Raw genomic sequence first — 22603 nt, 5'->3', positions numbered from 1 at the left:
AGCCTACTTCTGCGGAGGTGCTTTCGGTGGTTCTTTAAGCACACCATCCGCGGGGTCAACAAGCGAAGGCTGTGTGCTCGTGCTAGCAGTATTTCCAGCAGCCTTGCCAATCTTACCATACAACCTGTCAAAGTCTGACTTCGTGTATATGTAACCGACCCCAAACCCATCACCACGCTTGAACTGCTTAATCATCATGCCCAACTGCGGCTCACTGCTAGAAACCCAACTCAGAATCGCCCTAAGGTATGTGTTCTCATTCTCCAAGTTGGCTTTCTCTACCGCAAGATTATCCAAATTAGAGATCAAACAAGGGCAAACAGAGCAGTCAATAGGTGGGCTAGACTCTATGACCTTAGTCTTTCCAAAAGACTTGATCAAAGCGTTCTTCTCCTCTAGCTCCAACCTAAGCGTGGGACAAGCTTACAAGTGCCAAGCAAAGCAGGCCTAGATCTAAGCTCCTCTAGTTCACAAACAACAGTAGCAAACTTGGACTGCAAAGAAGCTAGATCAGACTTGAAGATAGGACACTCATCGCATTCAAGCACATCACTAACAATGGGAGCGTCCTTGACAAGTTCAAGCTCATGCTTGGCCTTGGCTAGCTCATGAGACATGTCAGAAAGCGAAGTCTTAGCAACATCTAAGTTCGCAACGTTCTCATCATGCTTGGCACGGAGAGCAACAAGATCATTCATGTGAGATATGCAGCCAGCGCACTCATCCTCACTAGATTTCTCCCTAGCACAAGCCAGCTCAGCCCTAAGCTTTCTACGCTCTCTAGCTGCTTCCTTAAGCAACCTCTTCTGGTTGTCGAGAGCGGCGTACAACTCCCTAACCTCTGTATCAAGCAGGTCGATCGTGGAGTTAACTCTGAATATCCAGGAGAAGAGCCGGAGTGCGTCGGTGTAGCATGTCCACCCGAAGAAGCTCTTGCACCGACCGACCGCCAAGCAAAGGCCGATGAAGCCGGTGGCTTCCTTGTCCCGCTTCTTCTTCTTCTTGTCGTCGTCGTCGGAGGTCGGTGAAGAGGAGCGGTCGGTGTCGGAGCTCTTGTTGAGGTCGCTGAGCTGCGCCAAGAAGGCCTTCTCCCGCTTCTTGGCCTTATACTGGAAGCGCTTCTTGAGCGACTCCTTGTCGAAGCATCCTCCCCGGTCACAACTGCGGTGCTTGTGGCGCCGACGCTCCTTGTTGGAGCCTCCCTCGTCGCGGTCGCGGTGGCGGTAGTAGTCGAAGGAGTTGTTCTGGCCACCGCCGGACTTCTTGGGCAATCGGCGATGAAGTGGTTCAGATCGCCGCAGTTGTAGCACCCGGGGTTCTTCTTCCTCTGCCTGTTGTGGTAGACACGCTGGAACTTGCTGATGAGGAGGCACAAGTCGTCGTCGCCCAGCGTCTCCAACTGCTCAGCTGAAACAGAAGGCAAAGAGGCAAGAGAAAAGCCAAGAGCAGAGTTAGCGTTAGAGCTCGATCCACCACCTGGGACAGTCACAAGAGCGACGCTCTTGGAAGGAGGGACACCATTGAGCTTAGCTCGTGTCTGGTTATCCACCTCCGTGGCCTTGAGCTTGTTGAAAAGCTCGTTCACGGTCAGAGTCTCATAGCCTGCAGACTCAATGATCATGTTCACCTTGAGATCCCACACAGAGCGGACAAGTGCGTAGAGCAACTTGAGAGACTTCTCGTGCTCTGTGTACTCAAGGGCACTAGCAGATCTGTTCGCATTGACTTTGTTCACAATCGACTGAAAACAACTGAACATCAAGTCAATGCTCTCACCCGGCTCCTGTGTGAAGTTCTCGTATTCACGCCGGTGAGTCTCGAACAGTCTGGCCTTCACCTGAGGTGTACCCTCGTTGTAGTTCTCAAGGCACGTCCAAATCTTGTGGGCTTCCTGAAAACCCTGGATGCGTGAGAACTCCGCACGAGAAACGCCAGCGAACAAGGCATTGACGGCCTTGGCATTAGCCTCGTGCTGGGTCACCTGGAGAGGTGTGGTCCAAACAACAAGCACCTCGTAAAGCTGGTTCGTGGTAATTTCCCAGACATCGGCTCCCATGCTCTGCACGAAGGCTCTCATGCGAACCTTCTAGTAGGCATAATCCTCGCCGGAAAACACTGAGATCTTACCAAGACTCGCCATGGTCGCCGAGTGGTTTTCGAACCGGTTAAGGTACTAAAAACCTCAACCAAGTTCTGATACCAATTGAGGGACCGAAGCCGGCGACCAGAGGAGGCGTGAATGGGAGCCGATCAAAATTTCATCAAAATTCGAATCGTCGGCCTATGTCCCAAAATCACCCAAGCCCTCAAGCGTTCTGACCAAAGTTTGGAGTAGCTATTGAAAAGCTAAACCAACACAAAAGGCCTCGAACGAGCGAACGAAACCACGAAGCAAATCGGAAGCAAATTGGGAAAGCTACAGAACTGATCCGCCTGGACCGGTCTGACCGGTGCACTTGATCGGTTTGACCGGTCTCGGCTGTTCAAAAACTAGCAGACCAGTCTGACCGGTCTTGCCTACCGGTCTGACCGGTGGCACCCAGAAAACCCCCGAAAACATGGATTCAAACGAAGAATCTCAACCAAACGACCTCGAAAATCAATGAAACTTGGGGGATAGCATCGCCCCTACCGCGTGAACATATCCCTAAGAGATCTCGTCCTAAAGATCAACAAATCTTGATAATTCAAGGGGAGATCAAGAGGGATTGGGGTTTTCTCAAAAACTCAAGAACTCCAATTCTGAAGAGCTAGCGATTCCAGAAGGTTTGGCACGAGGCTAGAAGTAGAGGAACCACTACAAAAAGCTCTACGAACCGTCGCAATCAAGTGCATCAAGATCGAAACGAAAATCCATCACAAAAAGCACAAGAGGGACGGAATTGGATTGATTCAAAAGCCCAAAGGGCACAAGGATGATGGGGCCTCCTTTCCCAATCAAATCCAATACAAAGTCTCACAAATCCATAATCAAATCTACTCTAAAGAGAAGAACAGAGGGAGGGAGACTCAGGGGTGGCGGCCTGGAGAATAGAGGAGTCCACGAATAGATTACAAAAGCCGCCCTTAACCTAACACAAGTGAAGGGGTATTTATACCCGCGGGACCGGTCAGACCGGTACGCTGGACCGATCAGACCGGTTGGTTAGACCGGTCAGACCGGTGCCAGGGACCGGTCAGACCGGTTGGCCTGCAGCACCCCCTGTACACGATCTCATCCGACGGCCGAGGTTCTTTCTTCGAAACGAAGTCTTCTTCGCGATGCCGCCATCTTGATGAAGATCAGATCCGCGGTTTTGAAGGGTCCGCGAAACCCGGGTAGGTGGCCGGTTTTGAGAAAACCGCCAAAACCTCACGCGCGGGAAGATTCCTGCCTCCATGCCGTGGCCCTAGACGCCGTTCCCGCCTCGGCCTTCTGACGGCCCTAGACGCCGCCCGACGCCCGTCACCTCCTCGCCCGCAGCGAGGCCATAGACGCCGTCGACGACCGTTGCCTCCGTCAGTCCCGAGACCGACGCCCGTGCCTCCACGACTTGGCGTCTTCGACCGCCGTCCGCCTCCTTGGTTTTGTGGCGCAAACCAAGAAACCCGCCTTCCGTCGCCGCTTGCGCCCTCGATCCAGGAGTGGGCGCCACAGCTGCCGCCCGGTTCGAGCTCCGGTCCCGGCTGCCCTTCACCGCCGTCCACCGCACGGTCCATCGGCCACAGCACCTCCACGGCAGCTCCCCGTCGACACTCGACGCCCGTGTACCTGCAATCCAAAGACCAAGCGCACGATCACACCGCACGGTTGACAATTCACTCATCCCAGCCAGGATAGAGTACTCACATTCCTCATTTGCCATGGGAGTAGCAGCGAAGGTACGATTCTCAATACGAGTGGGCATGTATTCTGGGTTCACTACCGAAAAAGCGTGCAACATGAATGTATACTCCCTCCATATAGGAAATAGATGACATTTAGGACAGCGACACGGTCTTCAACGCATAACTTTAACCGCTTATTTTTATAAAATTATTTGTTGAAAAGTGATATATGTATATTTTTATAAAAGTGTTTCTTAAGACAAATCTATTCATATAATTTTTACTTTTTCAAACTCAATAACTTAAAAGTTATTCATGATTTATATTCCCAATATTTGACTCAAATCTTGTCCAAAACGTCATCTAAATCCTATATGGACGGAGTACACGGACAAACACTGAATAATAATCCGTATTATAGAAGCACATGGAAGGAAGTAACTAGTCTAAGCGCAGGTGCAATATAACCAGTCTACATCAGTTCAGATTTTATAACAACTCAATAAACATAGCAAACACCAAACAGATCCAAGGCATGGACAATAGATGAATTATTTGGCTGTCTCTTGCGTCATCTTGTTTTGTTCTTTTTTTTACCTTCAACAGCTGCCAAATATATAGAAATAGTCTCTCGAAAGCGATGTGTTGCAGCCTTGCAGGGAGAGAGCGAGGTAAGGCGCACATTAAAGTAGTAATAAGTGCCTAGCTTGCCATTTTTGCGTCAATCTTTGAATCAACACAAGTTCAGGTGGACAGCTTGCCCCCGGTTGGTTTGTCGGGGAAAAAGAACTCCATCTGCTAGAGCTATCCTATATGAGGTTTATAGTTCGCCGTGCAATGCATTGATTCATTTGTTTGCCTTTTTTTGGCAAAATAACCACTTTGGTCCTTCAACTTTGCTCCAAGAGTCAAGTTGGTCCCTCAACTTTCAAAAAGACTAATTTGGTCCCTCAATATTTGTTTTTAAGTCAAATTTGTCCCTATAGTTACGTAATGCTCCATAATACCATGAGATAGATGTGGTAGATGTTGATACCTTTTTATACAAACTTTGTCAAATTTAAGATAGTTTGACTTGGAACAAAATAAAAAAATACTATACATTTTGAGACAGAGGGGTCGGAGTAAGAAAGTTGAAGGAACATTGACACCATGCATGTGGAACCACGCCGGGCCATAGCATATTCTGGGCACTTTTGACGATGTCCTTAACGCCAACATGTGTCTGTAACTACGCGGGGTTGCAGGGACGATGATGCCGCCACGCGCATCAATTTCCTCAAATTGGTTGTTTCGTGTGCCATCCAGGAGCATGTGTGATATCACTGATTGCGTAAGCATTACAAACTGAGGATGGGCCTGCTGCATGCAGTGCGGGCAGAGGGGGTCGTCGATCGTCGTCCTGCCCATCTTGGTGCCGACATGCCGCCATCAAGTCAATCAAGGCCGTCAGAAGTCCGTCGCCAACTCTATCGCCGTCGGCTCCTCGATTGATCATCAGTTGAGTTCTCCGCGCAGCGCACGCTGCTGCATCCACCCATCTCCATCTGGTATATATAATTCTGGACGACGCGGCAGCCGCCACGCCCAGACGAAACAGTCGACACGACCACGCGCCTAGCCAACTATGGAGAGCGCGGGCGCGCTGAAGCAATGCAATGCAAGCAAATTAAGCAGCCAAGGGGCGAGGCGATGTCGCCAAATCGATTGCCAATTCAGAACAGAATGCGTGCGATCGGGTCGTCGTGTCAAGCACATACATACATACATACATACGGGCCGCCGGGGCATGCGCATGCCGAGGGCTATATGCGGACGCCGCCAGCGCCGGCGCGGCGCGACGTCGGCTCGCGTCTGGCCGGGTCTCTTGGATCGCCGGACCGACTCGTTCAAAAGCGTGTCCTGTCGGTGATCATATCATCGGCGCCGCTGCCGCCTCACGACCGACGACACCGGCCTGTCCCGCGATCCACCGTGCAGTACACGTTCCGAGGACGCGACGCACGCGTCGGTCGGCGTGCCCGGCTGGTTGGAGGGACCGCAAGGGAAGAGACAAGAGCCCCACTTGTGTTCGATCTCGGTACTACCAAGTCGAACGTGGGACGGCCCTGTCCACTCAATGCAACTTGGTCGGATCAACTGGCTGGTAGCCTGCAGGATGTGTGGTGCTTCCGTGCATCCAGGAGGGTCAGGAGGAAGAATCGCGCGGGCAAACTGGCAAAGCGCCGGACGCGAGTGTGAGAGGAGGGACAGGAAATTTTTACGTGATCCAATGCGTATGATTTTTTTACTATAGTTCAAACATACAATAAATTTTCTATCATAAAAATTTCATCACAATTGTACCATAGAAGTTGCAGATCTGCAGCTATAAATTATCTATCTATATTATTCTATGCTATAAAAGTTGAAACAACTAAAACTTTTCTCATCAAAATTAGGCCCACCATACCCCTCACGGAGATCCCACTTGTCAGGCCAAAATGTTTGACGAAAAGAAGTGGAGTCCTATTTTTCGACAGATTCAAAATGTTTCCACCAAAATCCTATTTTTTTTAAACCAAGCATTCATCTACCCACCTCTTATACCATATATTATTTTTTTAACACACACTTTATTTTTCTTTGCACATGCAAGGATAATAATTGACATCATTATTTTATGGAAGAAAAATAAAAACGTGCATTATTTTTGAAAGGAAAATAAATGACATCATTGCTTGATGGAAGAAAAATTAAATATGTGCATGTGGCACGTACATCTCCACTAGTTCCAATTAATTACAGAAAAGTATAGATCTAACACTATAACAAAAACTTTATACTAAAGTATGTCATATTATATCTTCACTATTTTGATCTATTGGAGTCCAACAAAATTGGGTTTTCTATTTTATGATTTACCATGATTTTACTAAAATTCAGCGTTAGAATATCTGTTTTATATTTTGGGGGAGGGGAGGGGTTGGTGAAATAGTCCAGCATAAATAGTTAGGGTTATGCAGACTTTTTTTAATAATTTTTTCACAAGTGGTCGAGCGGTTTATAGTCTAATTTCAACATTCGCCAAGGATGAAAATGGACCAGCAACAATCACCAATACAACCAACAGACATCTCCCCCCACAAAAAGCTCAGCGACTTAGTAAATACCTCTTACGAATTTTCTCAAACTATATATAAAAGAGACTTAGCTATTTGAAAGGCTTAAAAAGAAAAAAAAAAGACAAATATTGACTACTAAAAGACACTTGGAAAACATGGTAAAAAAGTACTGAGAGCGACGAGTAAGGAAATAATCACGGGCGCAGCTTATTATCTCAGCTCCCTACGTCTGTACGTCTGCTGAAGTGGTGATTGATTATTCAGAGCTAGAATGAGAGTTAATAAGGCCTACTTATATTTAACTTGGGCCATTTTCTGCGGCCCAATAGATTGGAGGAGTACTAGGGGCATTCGGAAGCCTCTCGTCATCTAGTTCCCCTTGCTACAGTTGAGAAGGGCGGCGGAGAGGCGATTTCGATCCCGGCGTCGATCTCGCCGGCTCCTCCTCGCGTCCGGCGACCGTTCCGGTGCCGGAGGTGGAGAGGAGCCCCGGGATCGATGGCCGGTGTACATACCGTTAGACCTAATAGCTAGTCTAGAGTTTAGGTTCTTCGCCTCGTTGATGATGGCGCGAAGCTTGGTGAATCCAGGCAGTGTCCGCAAGGTGGAGGCGGCGCTGCGTCCTTGGAATAAGATTCTCCCGCCCTTCTTCCACCTTGCCGATGTGCGTTCTGGCAGCGGCGACGGGCTGGTGCGGTGCATCCTCACCGGATCTAGGGTTCTGCTAGATCTCGGTGAGTTCTTTTGTCCCTTCTTTGTCTTCTCTGGGGTCGATACCGTGGTCGTTGCCAACTCTGGCGAAGTTACAGGGAGGTTTATCTACCACTTTCCTGAGGATTCGGGTGGGTGGTTTCTTTGCAACAGTTTGGGCACTCTTTCTCCCCTGTCGGTTGCTTTGTCGTCCGGTGATTTCGAACTGCCGGCGGTGCTTGTGGCGTCAAATCCCAAGTTCCTCGGCGATAAGATGGCCGGCGGTCATCTGTTCTTGCTTGTGCCTTCAGTGGATCTACGGCATGTCGATGATTTTGATGTGCTACTCGGTGAGGCAGTCAAAAACTTTGTTTGTTTGTCGATATGGGCTTTGGCTTCAAGCTGCAACCTTGACGGCTTCATCCTCCAACCTCTAGTGCGGCGGTGGATCGTCGAGGGGCGGCTCCTTGCGCCGGTGGCGAAGACGACTGGGAGGCCCTTGGGTGGACCAAAATGTAATTTTTCTTTTTTCCAAGGGTGTGTTTGTAAGAGTTGCAATGTAAACCTTAAGACATATATGTGAAATGAAATCCCGGTTATATCAAAAAAAAAACAATGATAGAATAGTTTGATTTGTACACAAGAGAGAGTGTGAAATACTATATCTTTTCTCTCTCACCGCCATCTCAGCTGGCGATGTCGCCGATTTCGTTGAGGAGGGCCTTATGGCTTATGGTCTGATGATGAAATGATTGAATATGTATGCTAAGTGGTGGAATGGATTGCTGAATGGTTGAAGATACATGAACTATAACCCTCCTTGCTTGTCCCAATCTGCCATGTCACCATAGTTTGAGATGGGTACCCAGATTAATTAACTGGCGACATCACTGTACCATGAGTTCGATGCAGTACGTAGTTAGATGGGTACCCAGATTTCAGCAAGGAAATCAACCTTTTTTCTAAAAGTTTGACCAACGTGCAAATAGTAATCTCAAACAAGCAAGTTGAGGCAGAACAGTGATTTTCTTTTTGTCCTCAGTGCCATGTGCCCCCCCACCCCCCACACCCATACACAAAATATAGAAAAGTTAAAATTCTATCCGTCAATAATTAGTTAAATTGTAAATATGTTCAGTGTACAAAACAATATGGTAAAAGTAGACATATTCTTTCAAACTTCTTTGACGGCATGTCAGTTTTTTTTTTTTTTTTTGGAAAGAACGGTATGTCAGTTTGTTGGAGACATATTTAACAACCCAGCTGAAAAGCGCGTCTTTCCTCGCGAGCAGTTCCAGTATATGTTGAAAAGGCCATATAAAATAAAATAGTAAAATGATTTATAAAAGAATAAACGAAAACACAAAAATATAGCTGACGAGAGTGGGATTTGAACCCACGCCCTTTCGGACCAGAACCTTAATCTGGCGCCTTAGACCAACTCGGCCATCTCGTCGCTGTATGAGGCTTAGGTTAAAATCCTATTTAAATGAGTCCGTGAGGCACACTTCCCTCGTGATTCCAGGTCCGTCCTTCACTCGTATCGTGTGTCCGCGTGCGAAGAAAAGCAACACCAGCACACACCAAAAACGCGATCCCGCCATGACACGCCATGCCCTCCTCTCCTCTCCTACCTATATTTATACCCTCCGAGCAGCACGTAACAGTCCACACAAACCCACAGCACAACCAATTGCAAAGCTCGTCACTACTCGACGACGCACGCACATGGCCGCCACAGCGATGGCCGGCGCCTGCTCCCTCCTCGTGCTCCTCGCCGTCGCGCTGGCCGGCGGGGCGAGCACCGCCGCCGCCGCCTTCAGCGGCGGCGACAGCACGGTCAATGTCAACAACGACGGCGTGGCGGCGCCGGCGCTCCTGACGCCGAAGCCGCCGTCCCCGGGGGATGTGAACGCCGGCATAATGGGGTGCCTGATGGGGTGCTTCACGCAGGTGTTCTCCTGCGCGCTCGGGTGCATGGGCAAGGGCCCCGACCTGCCGCTCTGCATCGTCAGCTGCGACCAGAAGAGCGTCGTCTGCATGATCCGCTGCGCCCTCTCGCCGTCGCCGTCGCCGTCGCCGCCGGGGCCCAAGCCATCGCCGCCGGGGCCTAAGCCGCCGGGGCCCAAGCCGCCAGCGCCCGCGCCGCCGACGCCCGCGCCACCCGGCCCGCCGCCGCACGCCGCCACCGGACGCAAGACCGCGACATCTGCCTAGATATGCCGACGCGATCCATATACGAGTAAATATACTCCATGACATTAGCATTCATATTATAATAAGCATTAAGTGATAAAAATTAGTGGTTTCTCATGATACCAAGAGATCTAGCTTATTATTAACTGGATCGTTTATGCAGCTGCAATGTGCCACTGTATTAGCATGCAGTGCTGCAGGACAAACTGAAGGGGTCATGACTAATGATCCGTATGTAAAATGAGTAGATTATATACACGAAATGATCAATGTACTTTGATCTTTCAATATTCAAATGTAGCACGCTATATATTATAAGTGTAAGTATGAAAATTTATGCTCAAAGTCTATATTGTTCTCATGTATGTTCTTCAACCATGAACGCATCGCTCTGTCTCTCCAGACTTGAACAGCACAACTTCTGCAGAGAATGGTATATGAGTGCACAAATCAGGCCGATACAATTATTCAATAACTCTCCTGCCAAATCCCTGTCCCCTAACAAAGTGAATCACCTTGATCATCAGAGATATAACACATTAATACCATCATCACTGAAATCATCTTGTATACCTGCGTCATCGTCGCCGGTGCTGTCCATGTCAATAGTCGGTGCTGTCCATGCCAATAGTTCTGCACATCACCAGATTACCTACCGTGACCGGTCAAGGCTGCATCTCAGTGTAGAGGACAGAAGAAACTTTAGAGGTGAAGCAATTCTTCAGCAAGAAATGGAACCTCGCATTGCATCCCCTCCCTGGACTTTTGGCTGCCTGAGCAACGGTCAGGCTCAGGCACTTCCACGCCAGCATCCTTGCTGGAGAGTCCGTCAACCGCACAACCGCCCTGACCAGAATACTACATATCAACTGTAACTTATTAATTAACCTGCATTCTGCTGTTATTATTACTAGCCCAATTTGCTCCAATCACTTGCAGAAGTATACACAACAATCTGGAATCTGTAACACAAATTTGCCAATATCTCACGTGAACCAATTTTCACACAAGAACACACGGCTTCCATTTCTTTAATCATTTGTACAATTACAAAGTTACAATCCGGTCCACAGAATCACCTTCCAGATTTCAGTGGCACCATTACCAAAGCATTATAACACACTTGGAAAACATATACCAAGTTACGTACCAACTGATTCTATGGAACTCCTCCACTGAGAAATCAGAACTTCACAGTAGAATTAGCAGGGACAGACTACTTTGCATTCAAGCTTTCCTGCTACCAAGGCTTCAGATCTCCAACAGGCCCAGCGGTCCAGTTGAGGTGCTTTTCTCCTGGTTGCAGTATACATCCTGCGTGTGTGGCAGCTTGCGAGCAAGGCCGTTTAGGATCTGATGGAACGCATCCCTTGGCTGGGCTGGCTGTGGGAACAACATGGCCTTCTTCATAGATGGATTGGCGAGCAAACTTTGCTTCCTCAGAATTTCCTCGATTGGAATGGAAGTCAGGATTGAATCTAGCTTTGGAACATCCTCCTCGTCGACAAAAACACCAATCTCCTCCCATGGAATCGCATCAGCAAATGGTAGAACAATGTCATCAGCTATGATGACTGGAATGCAGCCAAGAACCACGGCCTCCACCAACCTTGGGCTCCATGGTGCCCATCCCAAGGGACACAAGCAGAAGACTGCACGCTGCATATCTTCATAGTAAGTGGAAGGATGATCAGTGGAGATATCGAAGAGAGGATTGTTCTTGAAGTTCTCCCATAGTGAAGCTCGGGCACCTCTGCATAACATCATAACAAAATGAGTAATCAGTGTCCAGACATCATGTTTCGAGTGTATAGCATAGAAAATTCTTCACTTACTCTTACCTTGCATAGTACCCACCCTCAGGGTCATTGCCATTGTCATAGAACAGGCCCCTGAAGTAAACAAAGATTGAACGGGGAGTGTCAGGGGGAATCAAGTGAGCCTGCATTTTCTGTGGAGGTGCATATGGTGGTATAATGATGGAACCCTCCTTCAGGCAGACATGGTTCTTCTGTCCGAATGTTTGGACCAATGTAGCACGGCGGAGCATTGGAAGAATTCCACGTTCAATAGCCTTTTCTTCCTACAAAGATAGATGAAAATTGCAAATATAACCTCAGAGTTATGGCCACTAAAGGCAGGACCTTCCTAAAATGTGAACCCCCATATGTGATAGAACTCCAGCTCCATGGAGAACTGAAATAGCGAGCAGTGATGGGGTACAGCAATTAAGTGTGAAAATATCAACATATCTTCACCTGATAGTGAAAGCATGCACCAAAATCATGTGGTACAACAAAGAAGTGATCAGCTCCATCAGTTTTATTCCAGAAAGGCCACTTGTTTGAAATAAACTGGATTGCACTTCTCATCATCCTTGGAGACTTGAATGGCAGTGGAAGTCCAGCAGGTGTAAGATCACAAGTAGTATAAACTGGCACATAGAACCAATCAGCCTCTTCTGGGTTGAGTGTTCGCACCGCACTAGAGAGCAAGAAACGATGCATGAATATCTCAGCGGCAAACATGTGATTGAGGCATCGTGGATCCTTGGTGACAATCCTCTTGTTGTACTTGCTTGGTAAGTCATAGACGAAAACCTTTAATCTTCCAACAGGATTGTCTTCTAGCACATCACCAGCACTTCCTGCGGGTAAATGCTGTTGGCTCAGTAACAGCTAATGAACAGAAGAATATCCTCCATATGAACCAAGTACACATAAAGCTAACGAACAGATCCCAAAGTATGCCAATCATGCAGCTATGTTAAGCCGAACGTGGTAATTATGTATATCTAGCATGTTAAAGGGGGGAAAGGTAGCAACACAGCATTGGTTTATAAAGTCCACATTTTTGGCAAGTCACTCAAGCATGATTGATTTATCCCAAATTCATGGTGCCATGCATCTTTATGCAATGTTTTTCCTTGGCTGATCCTTATCATTTATTTTCGACACATTCAGAATTTAAAGGCTAACTGTCTGTCCTACAAGTCTACAACTGCTCCTTAATTGCAGGCACACAATAGCACAGGCATCCAATAGACTTAGTTTCGATGTCTCAAGTCATGGTAGTTGCAGCAGATATTGTCAATGGCATTACTCTGCAGGCCGCGCAGGCAGGTATGGTTGGCTAAACTACCAACCATCAACCTTGTAGCACATGGAATAGGGTAAGTAAAATAGCTTTCTTATGGTAGCTCTGTATTTTTCACTAATTGTTTCTTAGATTATATGCCTAAGAAAATATACCAAGACATGATCCATGGGCGTGGGCCAATTGAAGGGTATTACAAGACTGGCTCAAACTTTGATCGGAGCATCCCTTTGTCAGAAAAAGGGGGTCAATGCGGTTCAAAGATCGATTTTTTCACATTATCAGGAACCTCTCGGCTCTCCCAAAGTGTGTATCCGTAACAAGGTTCTGTGGCATCGACTAGACGAAATAAACTACCAATCCACGATGGATCTATGAACTGCTACAGAGGATGATTTATAAGTGTGCAAATTGCTGAACGATCGCCACAGTTTCGCAAACAGTCATTAATATTATCGTATCAAAACCATAATCCAATAAAAACATCAATCCCCGACTTGAAGGAAGTTTTAACTTGAGAATCAGCTGGAAAGTTGAGCTAAAGAGCCAATCAAGAAAGTCCCAAAACTAGCCTCCCTCACAATTCCATCGACAAACTTGAGTTAATTCTACTACCAATCACAATCCACAAGCAATCGGTGAGACAAATAACCAGAAACTCCTCCAAGAAAATGAGGAAGCCAGGAGCACCAGACAGAGCAAGAAAGGGGTCACCTGCGATGCGCTCGATTTTCCGACGAGCCGCCCCGCCGGCCACCTCTGCTCCCGAGGCTGCGGAGACCACCGGCGATGAGAGGAGACAGGAGAGGGAAGCGACGGCAAGGAGGACCGCCGCCCTCGGCCCCGTCATGGCCGCTTCCTCCACCAACGACCTCGGCGAAGAGATTCAGCCGAGAGTGTGGGAGGTCAGAGCGACAGCGAGATGGCCGTGGAAGCTTCTGGAAGAAATGAGGGTTTGATCGGGGGGGGGGGGGGGGGGGGGGGAGTGGAGTGGAAGAGGAGATTTTGGGAGGAGCCAGACAGGGTTTTGTTGCTTGTGAGGACAAGTTTGCAGAGAGGAGGGAGGAGAATTGGGAAATTGAAAATGGGTCAAGGACTCGAGGGCAAGCAAGCAGGGAAACACCATTGACCAGGATGATGAGAAGTAATCAAGGCTTTGTTGTTGATACATCAGCATATTTTATATTTTTAGTCTTTGTGTGGAAAAGGTAAAACTAATTGATACTGTACTTTGGTAGGTGAGCACCTTGATTTGTGATGTTTTTGTTTCTGGTGGTTGGTACTTGAATTATTTTGAAGCAAAGTCCATTGAGAGCAAAAAAATTTTCGCGAACGTGCCTGAGCATGTGTTTCATTAAGAAGAAAGCAGAACGACAATTACAAACCTTAATAGACAGAGGCTATTAAGGCGGAAACAAAACACCACCGCGCAAGTGGCACTCAACCCGTATACAAATAAGAACAACAAGAAAAATTGGGGGAACACAGGCGAACCCACAAACCTAAGTACGACCACCACCAAACCTACCAAAAGATACTACAAGCCATAGGAAGCAAAGGTCGCCAACACGATAAGAGGTGGCAAAGCATCCACCCGATCCACCAGAAGGCAAAGCATCCGCCTGAACAGAAGCACAAAGACGTCGGCAAAGCATCCGCCACGGCCAAATGGCGGCAAAGAATTCGCCAACGAACATGTAACATCCCGTATTTTTACGGAATGTTATATAGTGCAAAAATGTGAAATTTCAAAAACTCTTTGTGAGCATGTGCTAATAGGTAGAAACAACATAAGGTTGATCTCTCCTCCACCTTAAATTCCTAGTAAATTAAAAACCAAAACAAATATAAGGTTTATAAATGCTAGTGTGCTATATTTGGAGTTGGGTTTTATTTGAATCTCCCTTGTTTAATTTGGCTTTGAATCTCTTTGTTTGAATTTGGGTGACATTTGATTTGAAGTAAGCCATTCAAATCAAATGTAAATACTAACTAAAACCCCCTATCTAACCTTGGGCCTAAACCTCCAAACCAAACCAGCCTGGCCTGCTACACACACTGGCCTGCACGGCCCACGCGCACAGCCCGCGCGTCCGGCCTTGGCCTGCTAAACCGCCGGCCCAATCTCACCCGATCAGCCTGCTTCACCGCTCCGCTGGCCCACGCCTGCGCCCCCGGCCCAACCTCACGCAGCGCACGCCACACACCGCCGCCCCTTTCCTTTGCCTTGAGCCGTTGACGAGCGGGTCCGCCCAGTCAGCCGGCACTGTGTGCCTTTCCCCTTCGCTCCGCCTCTATGCTTTTCACCCGGCGCCGCGCGGACGCCGCCCCTGCTCTGCTCTCACCTGCCCACACGCGTGTCTCCGCTCCGCGCCAAGGAGGGCCAACGACCTCGCCCGCCATGCCAGCAGGCGCCCGCGATGCCCGCTGCTACCCTGTCCCCTTTTTCCTTGCGCGCCAAGCCCCGCCGCGGAGGCCCTGATGTCGCCACGCGTCCAAGCCCGGCGTGCGCGTCCCATCCACGCCCTCGGCATCCGAGCCCGCCGCGAGCTTCTACCCTAGCCGGCGCCCCCTATAAAACCCGTGGCCGCCACTCCCCAAACCCTAGAGCCTTGGGAATTTCCCCTCCCTACCGCCGCCGCCAGAGAAACAGAGCAAGTGAGAGAAGAGGGGAACTCAGAGAGAAAGAAGGAGAAGAGGAGAAGAGGAAGACCGCGAGGAGGACCAGCGCCGCCGCTGCCGGAGCTTCGCCAAGCCAGCGCCCGAACGACGACAGCGACGTTACTGCGCGTCCTGCTCTGTGTCGCCTCGCCACGGCTGCGCCTCGACTCTGCTTCGCCCCTTTCTTCTCCGAGCCGCTCGGTAAGCCACCGTTCGTCCACCACCTCGCCACCGTTGAGCCGTAGCAGCTCTAGGACCACCCCATTTCCCTTTGTGTGCCTCGTCCGCAGGGACCCGTCGCCCCCGCCATCGCCTTGACCCGTCGCCACCGTGGGCCCGGAACACCGGTGCTCCGCGCGCGTGCGCCGCGAACACGTCGCGGCTCTGGGTTTGCCCAGACCCCGCACGTGCTCGAGCCCGTTCGCCTTGCACTGAACCAGGCCGCCGCTGCGACTTTTCCCTATTCCGACCTCACCCTTGCCACCGTTGCGGTCCTACCATGCTGGGGCTCGGTGGAAAGGGAGAGGAAAGAAGAAGGGGTGAGCAACCTGGGTGTAGAGTTCGGTGGAAAGGGAGAGGAAAGAAGAGGGGCCGGCGGCGGCGGCCACCAGAGGCGGCGAGCAGCGGACGGTTTGGCGGTGGCGGCGGAATCGCCCCGTGTCGCCCGTGGGAGAGCGAGGGGGGAGGGGGGGTTGGGGGCAAATATCAGCCACTTTTTTCTGAAAGAGTAACTGATCACTTGCTTGAATTAGTATCGATTGGTTATGTGTCAAGCTATCGCCAAGCAACAATTTTTCCGGTTACTTACTGCATAGAACTCTCACGTGTCATGTTCCACAAATCTTTCATTGGCCAGGAAAGGAAAACCGAAATCTTCAGCAATGTTAGGTGAGTGCGCAATACGATCCCAAGGCCCAAGCACAACCAAACCTGATCAGCTGTCCGGGAACCGAACCTACCAGATGCGTTCGTGTCCCGTCCTGTACTCCTGTCAGCAAGTGCCCGTCAATCTGCTGCTTCCAGCATGTACTTCGGAATACAAGTACGGCCCTGTTTAGTTCTAAAATAAAATTATAGTATTCCCCCATCAAATTTTTAGACATATAGAACATTAAATATAGTTGAAAAAATAACTAATTACACAGTCTAACTGATTAGCACGAGATGTATTTTTTAAATCTAATTAGTCCATAATTAGACATTATTTATTAAGTAACAACGAAATGTGCTACAGTATCAAAATCTAAACTTTTTCGCGAACTAAACACAACCTAGTTCATTGGTTCGCTTCGCGCAGGCGCTCAAAAAAGTCCAAATCAAATAGGGAGCACGCGAAAGAAAGAGATGCGTCTCGTGTTGGCGCAATCGGGGCCGGGTCTCGCCAAGTCACTAGTGGAGAGCCCTTCGAGGGCAAAGGATATCGATATCAAGCATCAAGGTTGCAGTAGAGCTCACACGTACTGGTGGCCCTCTGGGCTCCATCTGTAACACACCGATCAGACATTCAGTAGAGCTCTTGAGGGAACCGTACTGGTTCTACTGGTAAAATTTCAGCTCATGGCCACTGCACAGCACTCGGTATTTATTAAAGGACGCTACCATCTGAGTGCTAACACATCACCAAACATAAAACAGCTTATAAAAAACCAAAGCAAACAGGGCTAACGATCAGGTAAGTTGCAGTGCCTCACAAATGTGCTTGCATAGTCAGGCGGCACTCTGATTTCGAATCACATCACCCATGGACTATGACAATATGCTAAGTCCTCTTTGTGCAGATGTTTCAATCTGAAGACAAAAAAACGAGGCTGTCGAGACTTGCCAACCACTCTGAAACATATACAGCAATAAACCCATTGCAAAGCTTAAAGAGACGTTTTCAGAGGGCCCGGGGAGCGGGGAACCTACAAAGACCTTGCATCCATTTTTTAAAAAAACCATAAGCAGGTGACTTGTCGTTTTCATGATTATTCAGCATAATTCAACAAACCATGATAGCTACAAGACATTTTTCTTCAGCCCAAGTAACACCAGAAGAGTCCTTATAAAAAAAGGAACACCAGAACAGTTACAAACCCAGGCAAGACTGAATAAAATGGACTGAAATAGCTAAAGGTATTACATTACATGATCAAGATTGTTCCTCTTGAGATCAGAAAAGTGATCCGAACTCAACAATAATTAACAGTATCCTTCAAGTAGCAGCAGGTTATTCATTACTGTCAGGTGCTAGTAACAACACTGCACTCGGATGGAATGTATACCCAGGCAACAAAAAAGGTAATTGTCGATCAAACAAAACAAAACGGCAGCGCCATTGGACCAACACTACAGCCAGTAGTATCAGCCGATGAGGAGCTTGTTCTCTTCCAAGAAGCTGTACGTCGGCACCTCCAGGTTGAAGGGCGCTGGGCCCTTGCGGATCCTCCCAGAGATGTCATAATGCGAGCCGTGGCATGGGCAGAACCAGCCGCCAAAGTCTCCCGCATTTGGGAGTGGGATGCAGCCCAGGTGGGTGCAGACACCGATGACAACCAGCCACTCAGGGTTCTTGACACGCTCCGCATCCTGCTCCGGGTGGCGGAGGGACGCGACATCGACGCTGTTGGCCAGCTTGATGTCATCCTCTGTCCGTCGCCTGATGAAGACTGGCTTGCCCCGCCACTTAACAGTCACAGTGGTGCCAGGCTCAATGCTTGAGAGGTCAACCTCAAGGGAGGCAAGCGCGAGCACGTCCTTACTTGCTGACATGCTCAGGACAAATTTCAAGATAAGCAGACGCAACAGGGAGGCATAAATGAATCTCCCACCACTCAGCACAAAGTATGCAAATGCACGCTTGCTGGGGTCCCCAGGAGGGTATCTCTCATGGTTATACTCGTCATATACAATTTTTGCACTGGGATTCTTCACGGCTGCCACAGTTGCTGGGAGCTCGGCTAAGCCTACATCCTGGTTTCTTGGCACGAGAGTTTCAGCCGAAAACCCTGCAAAGAGCCATTAGCTCATCACATTATAAATAGAATAACAGAAGCAGCAACAAGATAGCAATAGCACTATAATGTCAGAATAAGATTAAGATGGTATCTTTAAGAATAGAAAGTAGAACATGAAAAACTATAAGAGGGAGATCGAACTAGTCAGCAGGCCAATTATGTATAGCAGCAGTGGCCACTGCTAGATGATACATTTGAACAGTACAACAGCAAAATACAAAAGAATATGAAGCCATTGCATGGTTAACTTGATGCCTTCTAGTGGCAAGTGCTCAACATTTACTGTTGCCGATTCTGTATTGTTATCACTTCTCACTAGCAACATGCTATATACTTATATGTGAGTATGGGACAGCAGTATTCAATTTCTTTTGTTGTACCTCAGGCCAATCTAGCATTCCAAACAAGGAGCAGCATGTCATGTATGCTACCAGGTTTCCATTAGCATCCAAGGATTATTGTGCTAAAACTAAAAAAGACAAGAATTAACAAGCACATGTTATATTAACATGTTCAGGAATCAACATATCACAACAAAGACCAAGATTTATGAACTATGCAACAGTTAACATGGTTGATCTCTGCAATGAAAAATAGAATGAAGAGAGTGCTCAACAAGCAAACTATATATCTACCAATCTCATGATTTATGTAGTTCTTTTTTGCAGCAAGTCATGAGTTAGGCTAGCAAGAATGATTGCCTAAATCACAGAATTAAATGATCTAGATTCGCGTTGGAAATATCAATTCCATTGTATAGACCCAAAAAAGTCGAAGCATGTAAACGGAAAATAACAATCATCTACCCAAAAAAATTTAAGCACGTAAATGAAAATAACAGTTCCTAAGCAAGCTAACATGTTTTCCATGGTTAAAGACCTATGCCACCTAGTGGAGAGAATTAAATAAAAGCAAACAAGAAACATGACACATGTAGTAGCAATGGGATAATTTGAAACAGTGGCAGTGCAGGCCAAAATTTAAACAAGTAGATAAATAAAATAATCATAAAGGAGAAAGTATAAAAAAACAATTACTTCATAATAACTAATTAACTACGAATGTACATGTTTGCCTTGATGACAATATTTGAGCATAATGGTACTACTAGCCTTAAATTGCAACAGTTACTTTTATAAACAACACAGTCTAACATGATGACTAGGTAGTATTCGTGGCACATTAAAATAATAGATAGCATTAGCAACTTCTTCAGACAAAATTCATCTGAAAATCTTATATACATATTGCACTGAACGTTTCAGTAGAAAGAAACTAACGATCTCGAACATTTAGCGAACAAAAATTTTCTTCAACAGTTTTCGAGATGTCAGGGAATACAACCTCCGTTTATAAGAAAGATATGACCAAAGAAAACAGTAGCATTTGAGATGAGCTTAAAAGAGCCAAATTAAGATTAGAATTATCACCAAATCAACTGAGATACCATGAGAAAAACACTCATTGGCTACAGTTTTGTTATTATTTAGAGTCCACTATCACATCAAGAATTCAATGTGCTGCTATATATATGCGATTCACATGAAAAATCTAAGAGTAGTTCTGATAAAATAAGGAATTGCGTGTTAAGCTATGTGGATAATAATTAATAACAGCAGTAACAACGCTATTAGAATTCAGAACAACCAGAGTACAACAAATAGCATGCAGAGACCAATCGCAAAATTCTGGCACATGTTACTGAACAGTCAAGTTCCATGTCTCAGACTGAGCAATCCAAACGCCATGTTCTTCAGTTCCATATAGCATCCAGTCCCACCAGACACGCTAAATGACTGAACGTAAGAACCCCTATCCATAGGCAAGGCGCGATCTAAGAACGCATCAGGTATGCGGGGGGATACACGGATCAACAAGCACCTAGTAAGAGCACAAAAACAAACCCGCCCCACACCTAGGTCAGATACCATAAATCGAACAGACACAGGTAAGGCAGGCTCCGAAACCGTAGGACCATGGGCGAGGACAGGATCCCGCCCGAATCTAGCCGTGAATCCACGGGATCGCAGATCGGAGCGAGGGCGAGAAGGGCGACCGGGGCGCATACCTCTGGCGGCGGCGAAGAAGGGGGAGTCGAAGGCGAAGCGCGCCCTGCGGCCGCGCGCGTCGTCGTCGTCGTCGAGGCCGGGGAGGGCGCCGGCGAGGGGGCCCCGGGCGCCGGCCGCAGCGGCAGCGGCGGGGCGCCGGGCGAGGGCGGACGAGAGGCGCCTGCCCGCGACCCGGAGCATGGTGGGTGGACGTGGGGCTGGCCGCGCGCGCGCGCTCGCTCGCTGCTTCGCCGGCTCCGGCCTCCGGGGATCGGGTGCTCCTGTTTGGTGGGGGGAGATCGATTCGGGGCCAAGTCGGGGGAGGAGACGCGCGTGCTGCTGCTGCTGGGAGGAAAAGGAAGGAAGCCAGAGAGCAGGAAGGAAGCGGGCGCACGGAAGCCCAGTAGTTTCTGGGCCTTGGGCTGGGTAGAAAACGAGTTACGTGAGTTTCTTTTCCTTCTTTGTGAGATTACGTGAGTTTCTTTTCCTTCTTTGTGAGAAGCTTGTTGGATATCGCCTCGAAATCGTCTAGCCTCACCCGGGAATACTAGAGACCGAAATCGTCTAGCCTCACCCGGGAATACTAGAGACGCAGATTCAGTGAGTCACTGATGCGTGGGACGTCACTCAATGTCACCGAGAATATCACCATGGAATATCACCGAATCTCAATCCAAATACTAGGAGTCACGCGCGTGGATACTAGCTAAATCGTCGCGTCTGTCCGTCCATCGCTGCAGGTAGACCCCACTCATGTTTATCTTCCTCGCGACAACCAATCGGGTTCAGGGAAGGGGGCCTGCCGGGGTTGAGTTCTAAGGAGAGCGGCCGCCAGCGGGAGGTGGGAGGTGGGGGGAGCGGCCGCTGGTTAGATCACCGGCGATCGAGGTGGTGGTCGAGGTGGCGGTGTTAGGGTTTCGAGTTGCCGGGGATGGAGGCGGCTTCCAATGTCCGGCGGCGGCGGCAGTTTGGCCAGCGGCGCCGGCTGGCCGAGGCTGGATCCCAGGTAGGCAGTGCCTTGCGGGGGGTGGTGGGGAGGGGGGCAAGAAGAAGCCCGAGGTCGAAGGCCAATGACGGGGCAGTGGGTGGGTGGCACGACGGCGGCAGCCATCGGTCGGGGCTGTGGAAGAAGATAAGAGGTGGAGGAGCGGCATCGACCCACGACGGCCCACGGTGGAGGAGCTTCTGCGAGGCTTCTCCCCCGATCGCACTTGGGACTAGGAATAGCGCCCGCCTCACCGGCATTTGGGGAGGGGGGAGGTGTTCCTGATGTTTGAGAAAGGCCCTCGAGCAGAGTAAGACAGAGGTGGAGGCAGAGGGTTAGCGACGAAGCCCGCATCAGAGTGACAACGTCAGTAATAATGGGCGGCTGGAAAGCTAGCAAATCTTCATCGGTCCGATGGTTTAGCAAGTGTGGTTGGCTGACCATGGCCAATTTTGGTCACAGGTGCTGGACATGGATGAGATCCAGCATATGAAACACCATGCGTTCCCACGTTAATTAAAGGGGTATAGAACGAATGAAGAAGGAAACGTACATGAGAAGTCTTTACAAGAACTTGTACTAGCAGGGCATCCATGCTTAAAAATGGCGAGAACTAACGACATGTCAACACATCCAATCCAAACATGAAGATTTATACACTATATATATTGGATTCGTTCGATCATGCTCAGACAGGTGGTAGGTGCACGGATTGGAAAAGAGTATCCACCGCCCTCGCCATCACCACCTGAGCCCACCACCGCCGGTAATCGACCCGCACCAGCACGGCGACTCCCAGCAAGATGACCGCCCCGCAGATGCAGATGACCGCCCTCTTCTCGCCGCGCGCGAGGGCGCCGTACACGACGGAGGCGACGCCGAAGAGGAAGAGGCCCACCTTGGCCGCGACGAACTCCTTGGACGTCGGCGACTGGGCGTCCACGCAGAGCTCCCGGGCCCGGGCGACGACCGACGCCATCTTCCGCACCTGCCGCTCGCCAGCAGCCGCCGGCGCCACTC

General features: G+C 48.9%; 2 protein-coding genes, 1 non-coding gene and 1 pseudogene across 4 annotated transcripts; 1 reads left to right on the top strand and 3 right to left on the bottom strand.

The window, feature by feature from the left end:
• Nucleotides 1-8976: 8976 nt before the first annotated feature.
• TRNAL-AAG lies at nucleotides 8977-9057 on the bottom strand. Its single transcript has one exon. It is a non-coding gene; the product is annotated as a tRNA-Leu (tRNA).
• Nucleotides 9058-9283: 226 nt separating this feature from the next.
• LOC120703091 (leucine-rich repeat extensin-like protein 3) lies at nucleotides 9284-10138 on the top strand. The gene has a single exon (XM_039987104.1). It carries the CDS (start codon nucleotides 9330-9332, stop codon nucleotides 9816-9818), a length of 489 nt encoding a protein of 162 aa, XP_039843038.1. The 5' UTR covers nucleotides 9284-9329; the 3' UTR covers nucleotides 9819-10138.
• An 899-nt stretch (nucleotides 10139-11037) lies between these two features.
• On the bottom strand, nucleotides 11038-13871 carry LOC120703081 (annotated as a pseudogene). The gene is made up of 4 exons (XR_005686754.1): nucleotides 13608-13871; nucleotides 12056-12444; nucleotides 11639-11880; nucleotides 11038-11550 (listed from the first exon to the last, which is right to left on the bottom strand). The product of XR_005686754.1 is annotated as a probable glucuronosyltransferase Os02g0520750 (transcript).
• A 3708-nt stretch (nucleotides 13872-17579) lies between these two features.
• Nucleotides 17580-21004, bottom strand: LOC120703072 (cytochrome b-c1 complex subunit Rieske, mitochondrial-like). The gene is made up of 2 exons (XM_039987082.1): nucleotides 20619-21004; nucleotides 17580-18541 (listed from the first exon to the last, which is right to left on the bottom strand). The coding sequence occupies exons 1-2, from the start codon at nucleotides 20797-20799 to the stop codon at nucleotides 17898-17900; spliced, it is 825 nt and encodes a 274-aa protein (XP_039843016.1). The 5' UTR covers nucleotides 20800-21004; the 3' UTR covers nucleotides 17580-17897.
• Nucleotides 21005-22603: the final 1599 nt, after the last annotated feature.

Source organism: Panicum virgatum, chromosome 1K, assembly GCF_016808335.1.
Source record: "Panicum virgatum strain AP13 chromosome 1K, P.virgatum_v5, whole genome shotgun sequence".
In the NCBI taxonomy this organism is placed as follows: Eukaryota; Viridiplantae; Streptophyta; class Magnoliopsida; order Poales; family Poaceae; genus Panicum; species Panicum virgatum.
This window is presented reverse-complemented; position numbering and strand designations above follow the sequence as displayed.

Coding starts and splice junctions, on each gene's coding strand:
- LOC120703091 (XM_039987104.1), top strand. CDS start 9,330: ATGGCCGCCACAGCGATGGCCGGCGCCTGCTCCCTCCTCGTGCTCCTC.
- LOC120703072 (XM_039987082.1), bottom strand. CDS start 20,799: ATGCTCCGGGTCGCGGGCAGGCGCCTCTCGTCCGCCCTCGCCCGGCGC. Junction 18,542..20,618: donor CTTCTTCGCCGCCGCCAGAG/GTATGCGCCCCG, acceptor GGCTCTTTGCAG/GGTTTTCGGCTGAAACTCTC.